Here is a 16,123-nt window from a genome sequence, read left to right as displayed (position 1 = left end):
GAACAAGGTGAATTCTGAAGAAAATAACTTTCTGCAGTCTTGCATTTCAGCTCAAGTTTTTGCAGGTCTTTCTCGCATTGGTAACATAACTGTCACTTTGCTGATGGGAAGTGCAGAAGAACATCTGGCCTGAGTGTTTTAGCTCTTTCACCCTATTTTAGAGGGGAAAAACTGTGAAGCCATGTCTGCTTATATAGTTGAGGTGAAACCGTTAGGGTTATGTAAATAGTTGGTTTGTTGCAGGAGATGTGCTTGCCCAGAAGGTGGTGGTGGGGGAGCTGTGAAATGGGAGACTTGATCTTTATATCTGTGTGTTTGGGAGAGAGGGTTTGAGTGAGGGTATCGGTTATTGTAAGAAATGGGACAGTCAGCTGTAAACACCATGCTTCCCTCATGTGTTGGGTTTATTTTTATTTTTTTTTCCCTTGGTATTGTTTGTTTTGGTAGAAAATCCCCCCCTGAAGCGGAAGAAGGGCCCAGCCCCTAAGATGCTGGGAAATGAAGTGTGCAGCGTGTGTGGGGACAAGGCCTCCGGCTTCCACTACAACGTGCTGAGCTGTGAAGGCTGCAAGGGCTTCTTCCGCCGCAGCGTCATCAAGGGTGCACAGTACGTCTGCAAGAACGGCGGCAAGTGCGAGATGGACATGTACATGCGCCGCAAGTGTCAGGAGTGCCGGCTGCGCAAGTGCCAGGAGGCGGGCATGCGGGAGCAGTGTGAGTGCAGGAAACGGTGCTGGTGGGACAGGAGGTGTGCTGGGGGCAGGCTGGGGACCGATGGCTGTAAGGGGGGGGGGGGGGGGGCGGTGTGGGTGCTTGGGGGTCACACGTGAGCTGTGCAGGCTGCATGCTGGAATGTGTGTGGGAGTCACCGAGAGTTCAGCGGGGATCACGTGGAGAGGTGAGGCTGTTAGTGGAACACCACCGGTCTGCTGTGAGCCCCAGCCCTGCTGTATTCCGTGTAAGAGCTCGTGGAACATAACACAAGAGGAAAGACTCACAACTAAGAGTTACGCATTCTGCAGTGTGCCGTCAACTGTATCAATAAACTTGAGCTTCTGTCTGTCTTGTGATCAGGACTGCAAGGTGGGGCACCGTGCTCCTTGAACAACAGAGCAACGGGCACTTTTCCTTTGCCTCACGTTGGGAGATTGTGACAGAGGTTAAGGGCAGCACCGCAGTATTGCAGCTGTGTTGCTGTGTTTGTGCAGACCCAGTCTCATTGTTCCCTTTAGTGAAACTTTTTTTTTCTTTTTCCCCTCCCCTTACATAAGGCTGCTGTTTCTGAGTGTTCAACCATGTTCCTCCTCACACATTGGGAACAGCCCTCCTCAGCCAAGGCATCCAGGTTTCATCCCTTTGCTGGCCCAGATCAATCAAACGGATGCTCAGTTAATGTTTAATCTGTGTGAATCTCCTTTTCTGACATCCAGCACTCGGAGAGGAACAGAGTGTATTGCAGAAACATTCTACGAAAATACTTCTGCAAAAAACAAAGTCCCACTGAGCTGCACCAAGGAAACATGCTATTCATTTTTTCTCAACATGAAACATGGCACACCTAACATACATAATCAGTATCTTTTTCACACTGGTTTGTAGCAGCATTATGTATGCTGTCTTTGCTCCATTTCCCCCTGCTTCCAAGAGGAACAAAACAGATGTATTTGAAAAGCTATGTAGCAAGGCTGCCTGTCCACCTTGCTACTCTTCTGTTGCAGACAGGTACCAGGGAGCATCACTGGTTCTTTGCATTTACTCATTGTCTTATGTTGAAGACAGCTCAGGAAAATCAGGCCAAAAGAAATTTTTGGGTTGTTATGAGCAAGTGCTTGGCAGTTCTTGTCAATGCTGTAATCTCCTGTCGTGGTTTAACCCCATCTGGTAATTAAGTACCACGCAGCCACTCGCTCACTCCCCCCTCGCCCCAAGGGATGGGGAGGAGAGTTGGAAAGGAATGTAAAACTCCAGGGTTGAGATAAGAACAATTTAATAATTGAAACAGAGTAAGAATGAAAGAACAGTAATAACAATGATGACAGTAACAGTTATAATGAAAAGGGGAAGGGAAAGAATAACATCAGGGGGAAAGGAAGAAAGGAACACGTGGTGCACAGTGCAACTGGTCACTGCCCGCTGACTGATGCCCAGCCAGTCCCCGAGCAATGACATGCCTGCCCTGGCCATCCCACTGGGTATATATACCAGGCACGGCGTCCCATGGTATGGAATACCCCTTTGGCTAGTTCGGGTCAGCTGTGCTGACTGTGTCCCCTCCCATTCCTTGTGCCCCTCCAGCCTTTTTGCTAGCAAGGCCTGAGGAACTGGAAAGTCTCACATCAAAGCCATAGCACAGTGCCACACTAGCTCCTAAGAAGATAAGTCCATCCCAGCTGAAACCAGGACATCTCCACTGCAAATTTGTCTTGTTAATCTTAACAAAAATTGAGGGCTTTTTTTCTCTAGCTGTTTCACTTGGAAGGTCATTCCAGAGCTTCCCTCTATTAATTGTTAGAAAAATTCTTCTAATTCCCAGACTGAAGTTATTCATGGGCAGTTTATTGTTCTTAAGCCAGTGTGAACCATGAGGTTAAATAGTTCCTTCATGGAAAACCAAGTAACTTGGATTACTTTGAATTTAGCATGGCGTAGAGGCTTGCACATAGGCAGTTTTCCAGATTCAGTAATATCTGGTAACTTGTTACTCCGCTATGAGTTCTTTGTACATCTGAGTTCCAAGGTGAGGGACTGTAATTGCTTGCATCAATTACTTCCCTTTTTAAGCCCTGTGACTAGCATTCTCTAATCTTACAGATTCCCCCTTAATTTGGTAATTGTATTTGAACATCCTTGCTGTTAGAGTTGTAATTTTTGCTTGCGTGTGTATCTGTGTGCACATCCTCCCTTGTTGGAAGTTGGGGATAAAGGTTACTCTTAGTTTGAGTGTGCTGTGTTCTTCATCTTTTCCTTCAATCCCACGGACTCTACATTTCAGGATGCTCTCTCACAGTAGTTCTCCATTTCTTGTCTTCATGTTTAACATGAATCTTTTAAGAACTGCGAGCATATACTTTTTCAGTTTTGGGGCCTGCCTTCCTCTGTAGCAGCCAGCTTTCCTTGCTACCTGTGCTTAAAAGATGGCCAAAGAATCTTTCAGCACTTTAAAAATCTTGTTTGAAAAATCAAACTTTATTTTTTTCATCTTTGTTCCTGAAGATACATTTGGAGTTTCTTTCCAGTCAGTCCCTTTTCTGCTTTTTGTTCGTTCATCACTGACTCACAGGATGATTCTCTTGAAGATAATTTTGAATCCAGGTATGTCTGGTAGTTTCCTTGGTTAGTTGGTTGGTTGATGCAGCTTGCAGATAGTTTTTGCAGCTTTGACTTAAAAAGAGAACAAATCTCCTCTATGTCTGAATCAAGGAATTCTTCAGTTAATTTAGTTACACGCTGTTAACAGGTTTTTGCATTTAAATTAGCTAATGAGCAGTTGGCCCAATAAGATTTTTCACTACATGTGCCTCTGAGTTGTTTTATTCCTTACAATGTTACATCTAAATGGTACATCCTTTGACTTCATGACTGAAGGAAACTTCTAGCCCTACTCCTGAAGGACTTGTGATGTTCAGTACGTTTTATACAGAGCTGTGCTTTTATTATCCATCTTGCCGTATGCTGCTGCTCTACGGTCTCCTGCAGATGGGCTCTGTAGAAAATTTTCCTTTTGCTCTTGAACTCCATCCAGTTCTCTGACCTGTCAAGAGGAAGATGAAATGATGCAAGCTGTTACTTTAGCAATATCGGCAAAAAACACAATGGCAGGATAATATAAAATACAATGGACACACCATGGCATGTGAAGAGAGCACCTGTTGGAATCTGTTACAACATGACATTTTGGGGAATTGTTCAATGGGAAAGTCGCTGTTGTCTTTCTGAGATCTGCAGGGCATCATGAAGGGAGCTTCTGCCCTCTGTGAGCACTTTGCCTGACAGTATGATTAAAAGAAAGGCAATGGAACAACTTAAAGTGGGGAAAAGAGGGAGAAACAAACAATAAGTATTGCTGTCTGTTGTGTACACTCTGATATGCCAGATACAGGCAGCTGTGATCTCTGCCTCTCCATCCACAGCATGCTGCCCTGTGTTTTGGGTGGTTTCCAGTGTGCTCCTGTGTCATGATTGATCTCTGGCTATTCCTGCTTTAGATGTTCTGTCTGAAGAGCAGATCCGACTGAAGAAACTGAAGAAGCAGGAAGATGATCAGGCTCGGACAGTTGTGGTGCGTCCAAATCCTCCGAATCCACCAAGCCCTTCCCACAAACTGACACCTGAACAGTTGAACATGATAAAAAAGCTTGTGGCCGCTCAACAGCAGTGCAACCAACGTTCATTCACAGACAGGCTCAAAGTGACGGTAAAAACTCTACCAGTGTACCCAAATTAAGAGAAAGTGAGGTTTGGGAAGTCGGGGTTGTGATTAAATCATTTGGGAGAACAGAGATACTTTAGCATTGCATTTGTGGGCTGAAGTTCTGTACAATAGCAGAATAGAAAGAATAGCCAAGGATGATGTTCCAATGTGTCTCATGCTTCTTTCTCTGTTCACTTCATCTTCTCATCTTTCTGCTCTGGTTCCATCTTTCAAATATATATAAGCTGTCTCTTCCCATTCCCACAGCCATGGCCCCAAGTTCCTGACCCTAATAACCGTGAAGCAAGGCAGCAGCGTTTTGCTCACTTCACAGAACTTGCAATTATCTCTGTGCAAGAGATTGTGGACTTTGCCAAGCAACTACCTGGCTTCCTGGAGCTCACCAGGGAAGATCAGATCGCTTTATTGAAGACATCTACCATAGAGGTGAGAGTTTGGCTTCACCACAGTACATAGTAGCAGAGATGAAAGAATTTGGAGTACCCACCTGGAGGACTGGTTCCATCCCGTTTTTTTGGGGACGGCAGGCTGAAGGACCTCAGCTATGGGACCATTACTGCAGTGCCAGGCTATGCAGGGCCATGGAGGAGAATGAGGCAAGAGCCTCGGTAGTGGGAAAGCAGGTATTTCCCCCTTCCCAGAAGCAGGCACCACACAGGATGCAGCAGAATTTACCTTGGAATGTTTAAGCATTCTGAGAGAAACTGCTTGGAGGGGTTTTGTTTGTTGTTTGTTTTTGTTTTCAGAGATGCTCTAACACTCAGTGAATGATCAATGTTACAATGGTCTTTCCTTTTTTCAAGTCAAGTACATATGTTTCTGGTTTCAGGTGATGCTGTTGGAGACATCTCGGCGCTACAATCCAGAGATTGAGAGCATCACGTTTCTTAAGGACCTGAGCTATAATCGGGATGATTTCGCCAAAGCAGGTGGTGCATTAGATTGATGTTTCTTCCTTCCCCGTGTCTTGTGTTCTTCCCTCTTTTCCTTTTTAATGTGGACTGCTGGAAATAGTATTTGGGACCTTAAAGCTGAGGTCACAGGTGAGAGGTTTAGAACAGGACCAGACCAACAGCCCCACAAAACTTTTTTTGCTTTTAACATGGGATAGTAGCTCGGTTCTTATGTTGTTTTTTTTTAGGTATGAACTTGCTTTGGAAAATTAGAACTCTAACAACCTGAAAATCTAGCTGTAATAGTGCACTCTTGGGCTAGCAGCTAGCGTGAAGTTCCTTGCTGGTAGAGATCTGATGTGGACATGCTGTATCAGCTCACAACAAATCAAACCCTAGGCTTCTCTCCTTTGCGAGTATATCACTTGCTAATCTGGATACATGCTTTGAGTGATAACATTAGTGTGATTGTGGTTGATATGAAGTCTATCCTGTGCAGTGAAGATCCCTGCAGGGTGCTTCAGACATGTCATCAGTTAGTATACGACAGTCTGTGATGATGGGATTTTGGAAGTCTGTTTTTCCAGGAGCAATGAGTGTCTGTATTTTCAGATGAAGTAACAAGAAGTGTGTATCTTCAGCATTTTTGAAAATGAGACTGGCTTTTCTTCATGTCATTTTTTGATTCCTTGGGTAGCTATTTAACCATTTATACTAGAGATGGCTTTTATAAAAACTTTCCTCTTTGGTGCTCTTCCTGGGTAGCCTTTTCTTCAGATTATTAGAAGGCAAAAATGAGGCACTCAGAAGATTCCCTTTATCTTGTTTGTCCTTCTCTGATGTGGTTGTACTGTAGGAAATTAGAAACTTGGATGCTGTTTTGGGTGAAGGGACTAAAGTTTTCAGCATGATTGTATAGCATATAGCTCAAAGACCTGATTTGACAGTGGCCTTTGTATGTTACGACAATAAATATCGGTGCATTTCTGCCTGACTGCATTTATCAGAGGGATTGGAAACCGAAGTCAGGCTCTGCCTCAGCTCTCCCAGCTTTTTGAGCTGAAGGAAATGGCATAGTTCAGACTCCTTGGAACTGCATATTTTCAGCTCAGATGGACTGCGGATGAATCTGGACCATGGGCTTAAAGTTTCCTTTGAAAGCAAGAAGGCTGCTGGGTTTGAAGGAGGTGATGGTATGAGAACAGAAAGTACAGATGCGTTTGTGGGCTTCTGAGTTTTTGATGGACTTGGCTGATGTCATCTTCCTTTAGCTGTTGCCTAGTAATGTGCTGTGGGGCATTGAAGGCTCTAAGACAACCTACAAATAGCATCACTTTACAGTTAGAGCCTGACTCCTCAGCCACTGTTGTTGGTGCTCACCTGTAGTGGTGGGACGTAAAGGGAGGTTTCAGCCACACTTGGGACGTAACGTAAGGAGTTTGTCCTGCCTGCCTGCCCTCCCCACTCCCTGGCGTACTGCAGTGGGTTTCTGGTAGCTTATTCTGTGGGAGGGAGGAAGAGAGAGGGAGAGCAGACAATTGCCATTGCCTCACCTTGTTCTCTTCTGTTGCAGGTCTGCAGTTCGAGTTCATTAACCCCATCTTTGAGTTCTCAAAGGGAATGAATGAGCTACAACTCAACGATGCTGAATATGCACTTTTAATCGCCATCAACATTTTCTCTGCAGGTAAATAAATCCAGGGAGATCTGAAGAGCTGCAGCAGTGAGTCACAGGGCAAAGAAAGTAGAGTTCAGGAAGGTCACAAGCTGAAGAGGAGTAGTAGAGGCTGTATAGGGTTTAGTGATAAAGGGAGGATGTTACTACTTCTCCTTAGGGTATTCATTATATTCTGAATTTTCTAGTGCCACCTCCAGAGGAAATCTGATTCCCCACTGCTGGAAAAGCGTATAGAAAAATCAGCCAACATGTATCCTTTCTCACTTAGAAATTGCTGGTTTGGCATGTCTCTGGTATCTCCTCTGGTCACGCAACGTGAGTGACATCTACTGGTTAAGTGATGCTTGATCTCTTACTCTGGATGTGAGATCAGTACCACTCTGGGCCAGGACAAGGCTTTGCAAAGAAGCCATCTTTCGTCTTTACTTCTGTTTTCTGTCTTGTGACCTGAAAGATGAATTTTTAAATTTTTTTTTAAAATTTTTTTCTAACTGACTTAGCTGCTGGAGAGACTTTCCCATTCCCTCCTGAATGGGTAGCTTCTCATCTTCACTGGGACAGGAATGTGAGACCACACACACTTACATAGTGCTATTTGGTCTCTCTAACCTTCCACCCTACAGGAGTTGGACCAGACTCCCCACGTGCAGTAGACATCACCGAGTAATAACAGCTACAGAAAACTGGCATAGTTGCTGCAGTCACAGATGGCTCTCCCAGCTGTGCTGGATGAATGCTAGATGAGGTTTTAGGGAGAGACCCTACTGAGGGACTGGGGTTAGGCAGGGATATCAAGTCTAGTGAAGCTGTCTGCATCAATCCGCTTACTTCTAACCTGCCTTTTTGACAGACCGACCGAATGTGCAGGACCAGTCCCTGGTGGAGAGGCTGCAGCACACCTATGTGGAAGCCCTTCATTCTTACATTTGCATCAACAGACCAAATGTAAGTGCCTGACCAGAACATCTCCAACAATGATGTAAACTGATTTTAACGTGTTTATGCAGGCACAGTTCCTGCAGTACTGTCTGTACCGGGTCTCTTGGTGTCTGTACTGTCCTGCTCTTCCCTTCTGTGGCTGTTTGGTAGTAGCCGTAAAGGCAGGATTTGTGAGCTGTCACAGCCTGCTGTCCTGTATCGTGTTCCATAGTTCAGCCAGCATGGAAAGTCTGGAGTTTTGGGGCATGGTGTAGTACTAGCGTTCCTCCACACTGTTGCTTCCTGGAGAATGCCAGGTTTAGAGAAAGTGAGGATTGTCGTTACAATGCATCATCTGGTGTGGTAATTTTGTTTTGTTTGTTTGTTTCAACAACATTTTAGTGTGAATTTATTAACCACCTGTCTGTCTGTCTGACTCTGCAGGACCGCCTGATGTTTCCACGGATGTTAATGAAGCTGGTCAGTCTTCGGACACTAAGTAGTGTCCACTCCGAACAGGTGTTTGCCCTTCGGCTGCAGGACAAGAAACTCCCACCCCTGCTTTCAGAAATCTGGGATGTGCATGAGTGACTGCATGCTCCCAGGGCACTGACGTACCGACATAAAGCCATCTCCCAGCCTTTGCTAACGAGAAGCCAGCCTCCCCTCTCCAGAGCACTGAACTCTGGGCTAGGCAGTGCAGGGAGTGATGAGCCTGGGGTTTCAGTGTTGTCATGAGACTACGCAGGAGGCAGCTGGGGTAGATCAGGTGGGGGGGTTGGTTTCAGTGTAGTGCCCATACCCCAAAGGAGTAACATGAAACATCTGAAAACGGTAGAAATGAAGACCTTCCCCCCACACACATACACCTCTTTATTCAGAGTCTTTCTCTTCTCTAAGCATGTCCTGAGGGTTTGCTCGTTGATCCTCTCCTCTCTTGTTGATTATGAAAATGAATTTGCAGAAACTTGCCAAACTCTACTGAGAGTAACCCAGCTCAAAAGGCTTCTGCAGGGTCCCCAGTGTACCTGGATCTGAGGAGCTCAGGGAAGTCAATGTGGATGTTCTAGGGGTTTCACTGGGATTCCTGCAATTAAAATCTCTTATATGTGCTGCCCTTTACAACGATTGCAAGAGAAGTTAGCTGTTATTTCTTTATTATGAGACTTCATCTCTAGAGCTGCCCTTTCTTTCCGGCCCTCCTTTTGGAAAAACAATTCCTGTAATGTGTAGTGCCCTTCATCTAACAGGGAGGCCCTCTGGGTAGGGAACATTTGTACATCAGAAAGATGTCAGGCATTAAGTAGTGGATTTTTTTAATGTAACACATGGCAGTTTTATTTCATGGTGGTTCTCAGCCAGCTCACTTTACCTTTGATTTGCTAACAGCTGGAAAACTTTAGTTCAAAAGAAATCAGGGCGTAGATTTTTATCTTTAGGGGTGGAATAGAGGAAAGATAGGTGGGAGGGACTGGTACCTAGGCAAGGTAGGTGTGGTGGAAGGCTCTTAAAAACTTCCAAGAATCTGGGGGATGTGGTATGTGTTCCAAGGTGGGTGTGAAGATGTATCGGCCAAGAAGAAGAGGACACACTGCATTCAGTGAAATATGTGGGCATTGTGTAAGCTATGGGCTGCACAACTCAGATCATGGGCTGCAGGAATACTGGGTATAACCAGATCCACTTGCGTCTTCTTCCTTTTGCCAAAGTCTTTCCAAGGTACTTGCTCAAGGTTTTAGTGACGGTCATGGGATATGGAGGTCCCTTTTGTATGAGAAGTACCAACTGCTTTAGAAGGACACTTACTTGGGTGTTGTATCCTTTCTTCACTTTGGGCACTGTGAAGTCCACACTGGATTTATGCCCCAAGTTCTTATATATCCACATCCATAAGTATTCTAGGATTTACAGCAATATCTTGTCTGACAGAAGAGAAATATACTGTTGCAAAACATGTTCCTTATTTTCCAAGAAGCAGCATCTTATGGCTGATCTCAGAGATGTAACCTTAAGTATTCTGGTGGCTTGGTCTCATGAGTCTTCTCTGTCATAAGGGTCTATGTTTGCTTGCCCGGTGAGCATCCCAAGAGCCTAGGTTCACATGGCTCGATTTTTTTTTTTTGTTTGTTTGTTTGTTATTTTTGGCTGTGTATCTGAGCGCTATGCCCGTGGTGAGGGTATCGTGTCCATTTTGCACTTGAGGTTGGTCCCCTGCCACTGGCCTTCACTCTGCACCTTTGTAAAGCACTTGTAACAATCTGTAAAATAATCTGTTGTTTTTTATAACTCATTGCAATTGCAAAAATTCTTGTTTAAATCTGTATTTTTAACTAATCTGTTTGAGAAATGTTAATGTTTATATAAAAGAATAAAGCCTAATATGGGATTTTGACATTCTCTGATGTGTTGTCATTAGACTGGAGGAGGGTGGAATGAGTCCTTGATGTAACAAGCTTAAAGCTAGTAAGAAAGCGAGTATGTAGGTTGGGGAGAAGTGGTGGGGAAAAAAAAATAGCAGTGCAACCCCAGGCAGTTTATTTTGGCCTCTAGTAGGAGATTTTAGCTTGCTATGTACCTTGCTGTGTGCCAGAGCTGGCAAATAGGTTAAGTGGATTAAACGCGTGTCATGAAGACCATGAATTATCCATACAAAACTCATTGTGATTTGTACAGCTACATTCAGAATTTAACCCTTTTATTCCATGTGCTCTGCTCCATTTTCTGCATGTTGTGGCTTGCTAGAATCGAAACAGGAGTCCAGTGTGCCCCTGGCACTCGGGTTTCAGCAGGATTGTAGCTGCTACCTGGATTGAACGTGTGAGAAATGATGAGCATAGCAGAAGCAACAGGAGTAGCTGTCCATAGACGATACCTCCAAGGGAGAAGGGGGAAGCAGAGAGCTGTCCAGCATGAGCTGCTGCCGAAGCCTTGATGATCCCCTGCCACAGTGGGAAAGGAAAATAATTGTTGATTCAGCAAGGCTCCATGCCACAGGCTATCTGCTGAAGCCTCTGCATTACTGCAGAGTATAAAATTTAAATTGGAAATTACTAAACCAGAGGAAGAGGGAATAGGAATAGGCTTATAGGAGACTGCAGCAGGGTATGAGGTAGGGAGTAATGAGCAGAGCTCAAGAGCTCGAGCCAGCCCTCTGTGGATTAGAGGGTGGCTGGGCCCTACTCCAAGGATTTGCTAAAGAATGAGGCTGTCAATAGTCAGAAGAAGCAGTGGCAGTGAAGCTGCAGCTTCATTTTTAGCTTAGTTTTTGACATTTTTGAGCTGCATCTAATTTTTATTAATTTGAAGAGAAAAACTGCATGTGAATTTGAGGGATTTGCAAGGTACAACCCATGATGTTGCTGTTGATGGCAGTGTTGAAAATGGTGGTTTTCCCTGGCTTTGGCTTCTCCATCCCTTTTCATTATGTAATCAAATGTAAGCTCCTTGTTTACATATTCACATTCTTTCTCTCTCTCTCTTTTTTTTTTTTTTTTTTTTTAAGTGCAAATCAGTACAGAATTAGGGTTTTTCTTTTATAGCAGCTTCCCAGGTTAGTCCAGGGAGCTGAAGGAAGCGGGTGTGGAGGAAGAACCTTCTCTGAGGTCACCAGCCCTTTGTACTTTTATGTTTGGAAAACGCTACCTGGGCTTGAGACTCTGTCCTGCTGCTCCAGGTCTCTGTACTCTGTGTGCTTCAAATTAATTTCACTAGCTTGGCCGCTGGAAAAAGCAGGGCAGGCTGGAACCACAGCCTGGGGAGGCACTCCCTCATGGCCCTAGCCTTACGCAACAGCTGTTTGCTCAGCGTCTATCCAGATCCACAGGGGGAGGAAGGAAAGATGGGTGTATTTCTGAAATCCCGTTTCCCTGCAATAGGTGTAGATGTAGAATATCGAATCAAGTATTTCACCATGGTTGTATTTCTGAAATCCTGTTTCCCTGCAATAGGTGCAGATGTGGAATATCGAATCAAGTATTTCACCATGGTTGTATTTCTGAAATCCTGTTTCCCTGCAATAGGTGCAGATGTGGAATATAGAATCAAGTATTTCACCATGGTTGTATTTCTGAAATCCTGTTTCCCTGCAATAGGTGTAGATGTGGAATATCGAATCAAGTATTTCACCATGGTTGTATTTCTGAAATCCTGTTTCCCTGCAATAGGTGTAGATGTGGAATATCGAATCAAGTATTTCACCATGGGTGTATTTCTGAAATCCCGTTTCCCTGCAGTAAGTGAAGTGTAGATGTGGAATATCGAATCAAGTATTTCACCATGGTTGTATTTCTGAAATCCCATTTCCCTGCAATAAGTGAAGTATAGATGTGGAATATCGAATCAAGTATTTCACCATTTTGTGTAGTTTTTGTTTGTTTTTCCAAACCATCAGGATACTTGCAGTAGTTTTGGTTGCATTTGGGGTTTGTTTTAGTAATAACGGTTTTGTTAATGAATGGATTTGGTTGTGCGGTGTACTGCTTTATAGGAGCTTGGAACGAATTGAAAAAGCCGTGTATCAAGTTTTTAATAACCCGAGTCTCTGTAATCTCGCAAAACCTGGAGCGAACGAGCAAGCAGCCCAGCAGATGCGGGCGTGAGCCCGGCCCTACCCCCGCTGCCAGGTCTCCTCACGGCTCCCTCGCTGCCCGCTGCCGGGCCTTGCCGCGGCCCCTCGCCCCCCGCTCGCCAGCAGCTCGCAGCAGCACCGGGCTGGCAGCTTCGCCCGGCCGCCGTGCTCCAGGCTCCCCTCAGGGCGCCGCGCGGCCCGCTCTCCCCTCAGCCATCTTGCCTTCAGCCCCGCGCCGCGCCGCCCGCCGGCAGCTGGCTGTGATGGCGGATACCGGGATGGCGGCGGCGGCCTGGCCCGTCGCAGAGGCTGCGGCCGCGGCAGCCCCGGGGCGGGGGGGCGCTTCCCGCCCCCTCCTCTCAGCGCCGGCCCGGGGCGGGCAGCGGCGGCGCCCGCCGCTGGTGAGGCGGTTCCCCCCGCCGTGGGTGCGAGTGGTTCGCTCCGCCCCTCCCTCCCCGCGGGTGGCGGTGGCGCGCTCCGCGCCTGGCGCTCGTTGCGGAACTGGCCGGGCGGCGCAGAGCGCTGAGGCGGCGGCGGCGGTAGCGGGGCAGGTGAGCGGGAGCGGGGCCGGGTGCCCGTGCGGGCCGGCCCGCAGGCGGGGGCAGCGGGGTGGAGGGGGCCCGCCCGTGCCGCACGTGTCAGAAGCGGGGCGCCCGCCCCACCGCCGGGACGCGTGGGTCGCGCAGCGGGGCGCGGAGCGCGGTCCCCGGCCGGCGCCGCCTGAGGCGATCGGCACCGGCCAGCGGGCGGCTGGGCCCCGCCGCCCCCCCCGCTGCCTTGCTGCAGCCGCCCGGCTGGGCGCTCCGTGGGGGATGCTCGCTGCCGGCCGCAAGGTCGCTGCGGGAGGGGACAGGGGGTGGCGGCCCGCCGAGCTGCGCTCCGTGGCGGGGTCCCTGCCTTCGCCGCGGGGCTCTGCCGCCACCGGCCGGCGGCGGAGCGGGGGCGGGCAGCACCCCCGGGGGTCGGGCGCGCGTTTCCAGCGGGGCGCCGGGGCTGGAAATGGCGGCGGCGGGGGAAGGGGCTCCGGCGGGGGTGGGGGCGCGGGTCCGCCCGGCGCCCCTCTGTGCCTGTCCCCGCTGTCCCGCCCGCTGCCCCGGCAGGAGCCGGGAGAAGGGCCGGGGGGGCCGGGCCCGGCCCCCCGTGAGGAGCCGGGGACGCAGCTTTGTGCGGGCTTGCTGCGGCAGCGGGAGTGGGAAAGGTGCTGTTACTCCTTGGTTTGTAAACAGCAGATCCTGTTACTCCCCAGGACAATAGAATAGGAAATCCACTTCACGCTGGGCAGTGTCTTAAGTAAGTGACCTATAAATCAAGAGCATTTTCCCTTTAGGAATGGGTGTCACCACCTTGCTGTGGTGTTCGCTTTTATTTTCAGGCAGAGGAGGGCAAGAAAGCTTCGTCCTCATTACTGTTGGTGTGGAGTCACAATAAAGAAGTGTTAAGCGAAATTATAAGCCTTGGAGGAAACTGACTTCTTGTCTGGCTTTCTTCTCTCCTTTTCTCCCCCTGAACTTCCTGGTATACCACGCTGTTTTCAGACATACCCAAGATAACATATGTGATAAATTTGCAGCCCCATGGAGATGGGGTAGGACTGTGAATTTGGCAATAATGTGCTGTCCCTAGGCGAGCCAGCCATTTTCTCTCCATTCGGTGCCACTCTGGGTCGGCATTTCTGTTGGTATGCTCTCAAGTGTCCTTGCTGTGCTCTTTGCAGCATCGCTTATCTGCAAAAAGGATGTTGCTGGTAGACAGAAGCAAGGGGAGGGAAGATGTATTGTGGTGTTCTGAGGGTCACGTAACGAAACCGGCGTCATCCAAATATAGGTTATTTGGGAAGTGTCTCCATTTTTGGACATTACTCAGCTTGAGCCTTGGAAACTGTTTTGGATGGACACAGGGAGTACTTGCTGGTTTCAGCACTAATGAAAATCTGCAATCCTGACACATCAGGGAGAGCACCTCAGACATCTGACATAGCTAAAATGCAGTTTTTGCAGGATCTAACCTGGCCGACCCCTCATAGCATGTTATATAATACTGAACCGATTGATCATTCCGGCTATAAAATACTTCTTTTGCTTTACTGTTGTGTTCTTAGAAAATGCGTAGCTCTTGGACCAAATTTGTTGTACCCTGCAATTAATTAAACACGCATTAAGCATCTTAATCTGTGTGTTTAATAAAATGTAAAATCATCAGCAACTTTCTGGAACGCTGCCTTTTTTTTTTTTTTTTTTCTTTCTTCTTTCTTCTAAAATAATACAGCCTTGTCCACACTAGAAGATCTTGTACGTGCCTGTCCAGTGGTGCTGCAGTTGTATTGCAAGTCTGGACTTCTGTGGTTTTACCAAATTAACAGCTTTCAAACTGTAAGCTTCAGTGTCCTACTGCATTAGCTTTCACACCGTTACTACTTTTAAACCTGTTCAGTTTTACTGGATGGGCAAAAAGGAAAGTAATATCCATGCTGGAAGAATGCTGTCCATACAAAAAGCATAATATGGCCAAGTTAGATTTTCATGACGTATGTTTTATGTACCAAAGCTGTGAATGGTGGTGAACCAACTGGCAAAAATACAGGTCCTCTAGTTTAAAGTTTTCATGGAAAAACATGAAGTAAATATTCTAGAGGACAAACCTCTCCTTCAACCTTGATACCGTGCTGTAACACCTTTGAAAGCAGACAGGGTGTGTATGTAATGAAGTCCATCTTCAGTCTGTTGCGGATGGATTTTGGAGATGGAGGAATCAACGTTTCAGGGATTTTTAACATTAAGCCTTGCCCAAATAGCCAAAGTAGCTTTTTAGTTTCTAGAGTACTGGAATTGATGGTTCAGTAGAAATGGTAGAGACATCAGTGCATCTCAGATCTTACTAAAACACTTGTTCATATCATCTTCCTAAATTAAATTAATGTTGGCCTTGATTTTGTCTGGCATGGGGTGAGTGGCACAGGGGCTCATCATTTATAGCTTTTTCCCTCTCACCTCAAGCCATATCTAATACTCACGTTATGTCTAGGTAGGATATACCAGACTTACCACCTCTGGAAAGATGTTCAGTTTGGTTTATTTAATATCTTTTGCAATGAGACAGTTGAAAAAAAAAATATTTATGAAAATTTCTGGTATTAAATTAGCAAGACACAAGTACTGCTGAGTTCCAAGGGAATAAATCTCAACAGTTTTTAATTTACAGCACTTCAGCTAATAGATTTTCTCTGATACTTCCTCCCAGATACAGTTAGATAAATTACTTTTTTTTTTTTTTTTTTTTGTAAAAAAGTACTGTAATTAGATCTAGTGCATGAGAGTGGATCACAAATGATATAAAATTTAGTGATTTGGCTGTTGTTTTATGCTGTAGTTTTTTAACTAGGTGGGTAGTGCCATTGTGCTCACAAGATGGAAATGGATACTTATTTTTAAAACCAAGTACAGAATTGAATGTTTTACTTACTTGCCATTAGGAAGGAACAAGAGGTAGGCAATGCGTATATTACACCCCAGATTAATTCCTGCAAATGTCCTTGGCCCTGGTGTGCCTGAGTTTAAGATACACCGCATTAAATTTCCAGGCAGCTTCTTAGCAGAAGGGCTTTGATGTAGTTACTCAACACACTAGTAGGAAACACA

General features: G+C 46.4%; 2 protein-coding genes across 44 annotated transcripts in view; both read left to right on the top strand.

Moving 5' to 3' along the window:
• Positions 1-10,313, top strand: part of NR1H3 (nuclear receptor subfamily 1 group H member 3) — a 31,201-nt gene extending 20,888 nt beyond the window's left edge. For all 5 annotated transcript variants that reach the window (XM_040599706.1, XM_040599701.1, XM_040599703.1 and 2 more), the window contains 7 exons: positions 448-714; positions 4,206-4,414; positions 4,679-4,858; positions 5,262-5,361; positions 6,899-7,012; positions 7,854-7,948; positions 8,366-10,313. In XM_040599706.1, the coding sequence (XP_040455640.1) occupies positions 448-714; positions 4,206-4,414; positions 4,679-4,858; positions 5,262-5,361; positions 6,899-7,012; positions 7,854-7,948; positions 8,366-8,512 (1,112 nt within the window). In that variant the 3' untranslated portion in view covers positions 8,513-10,313. The remainder of the gene's footprint in view (positions 1-447; positions 715-4,205; positions 4,415-4,678; positions 4,859-5,261; positions 5,362-6,898; positions 7,013-7,853; positions 7,949-8,365) is intronic.
• A 2,516-nt stretch (positions 10,314-12,829) lies between these two features.
• MADD (MAP kinase activating death domain) overlaps positions 12,830-16,123 on the top strand; it is a 76,360-nt gene continuing 73,066 nt past the window's right edge. For 10 of the 39 annotated variants that reach the window (XM_040599945.1, XM_040599941.1, XM_040599936.1 and 7 more), the window contains exon 1: positions 12,832-13,039. The gene's annotated coding sequence lies outside the window, so the exon portion shown is untranslated. Of the gene's footprint in view, positions 13,040-16,123 lie in introns of all 39 variants that reach the window. The other 29 variants (XM_040599948.1, XM_040599943.1, XM_040599938.1 and 26 more) reach the window with 11 other exon arrangements.

Source organism: Falco naumanni, chromosome 7 (genome assembly GCF_017639655.2).
Source record: "Falco naumanni isolate bFalNau1 chromosome 7, bFalNau1.pat, whole genome shotgun sequence".
Classification (NCBI taxonomy): domain Eukaryota; kingdom Metazoa; phylum Chordata; class Aves; order Falconiformes; family Falconidae; genus Falco; species Falco naumanni.
The sequence above is the reverse complement of the archived record's forward strand: the minus strand, read 5'-3'. Positions and strand labels throughout refer to the sequence as shown.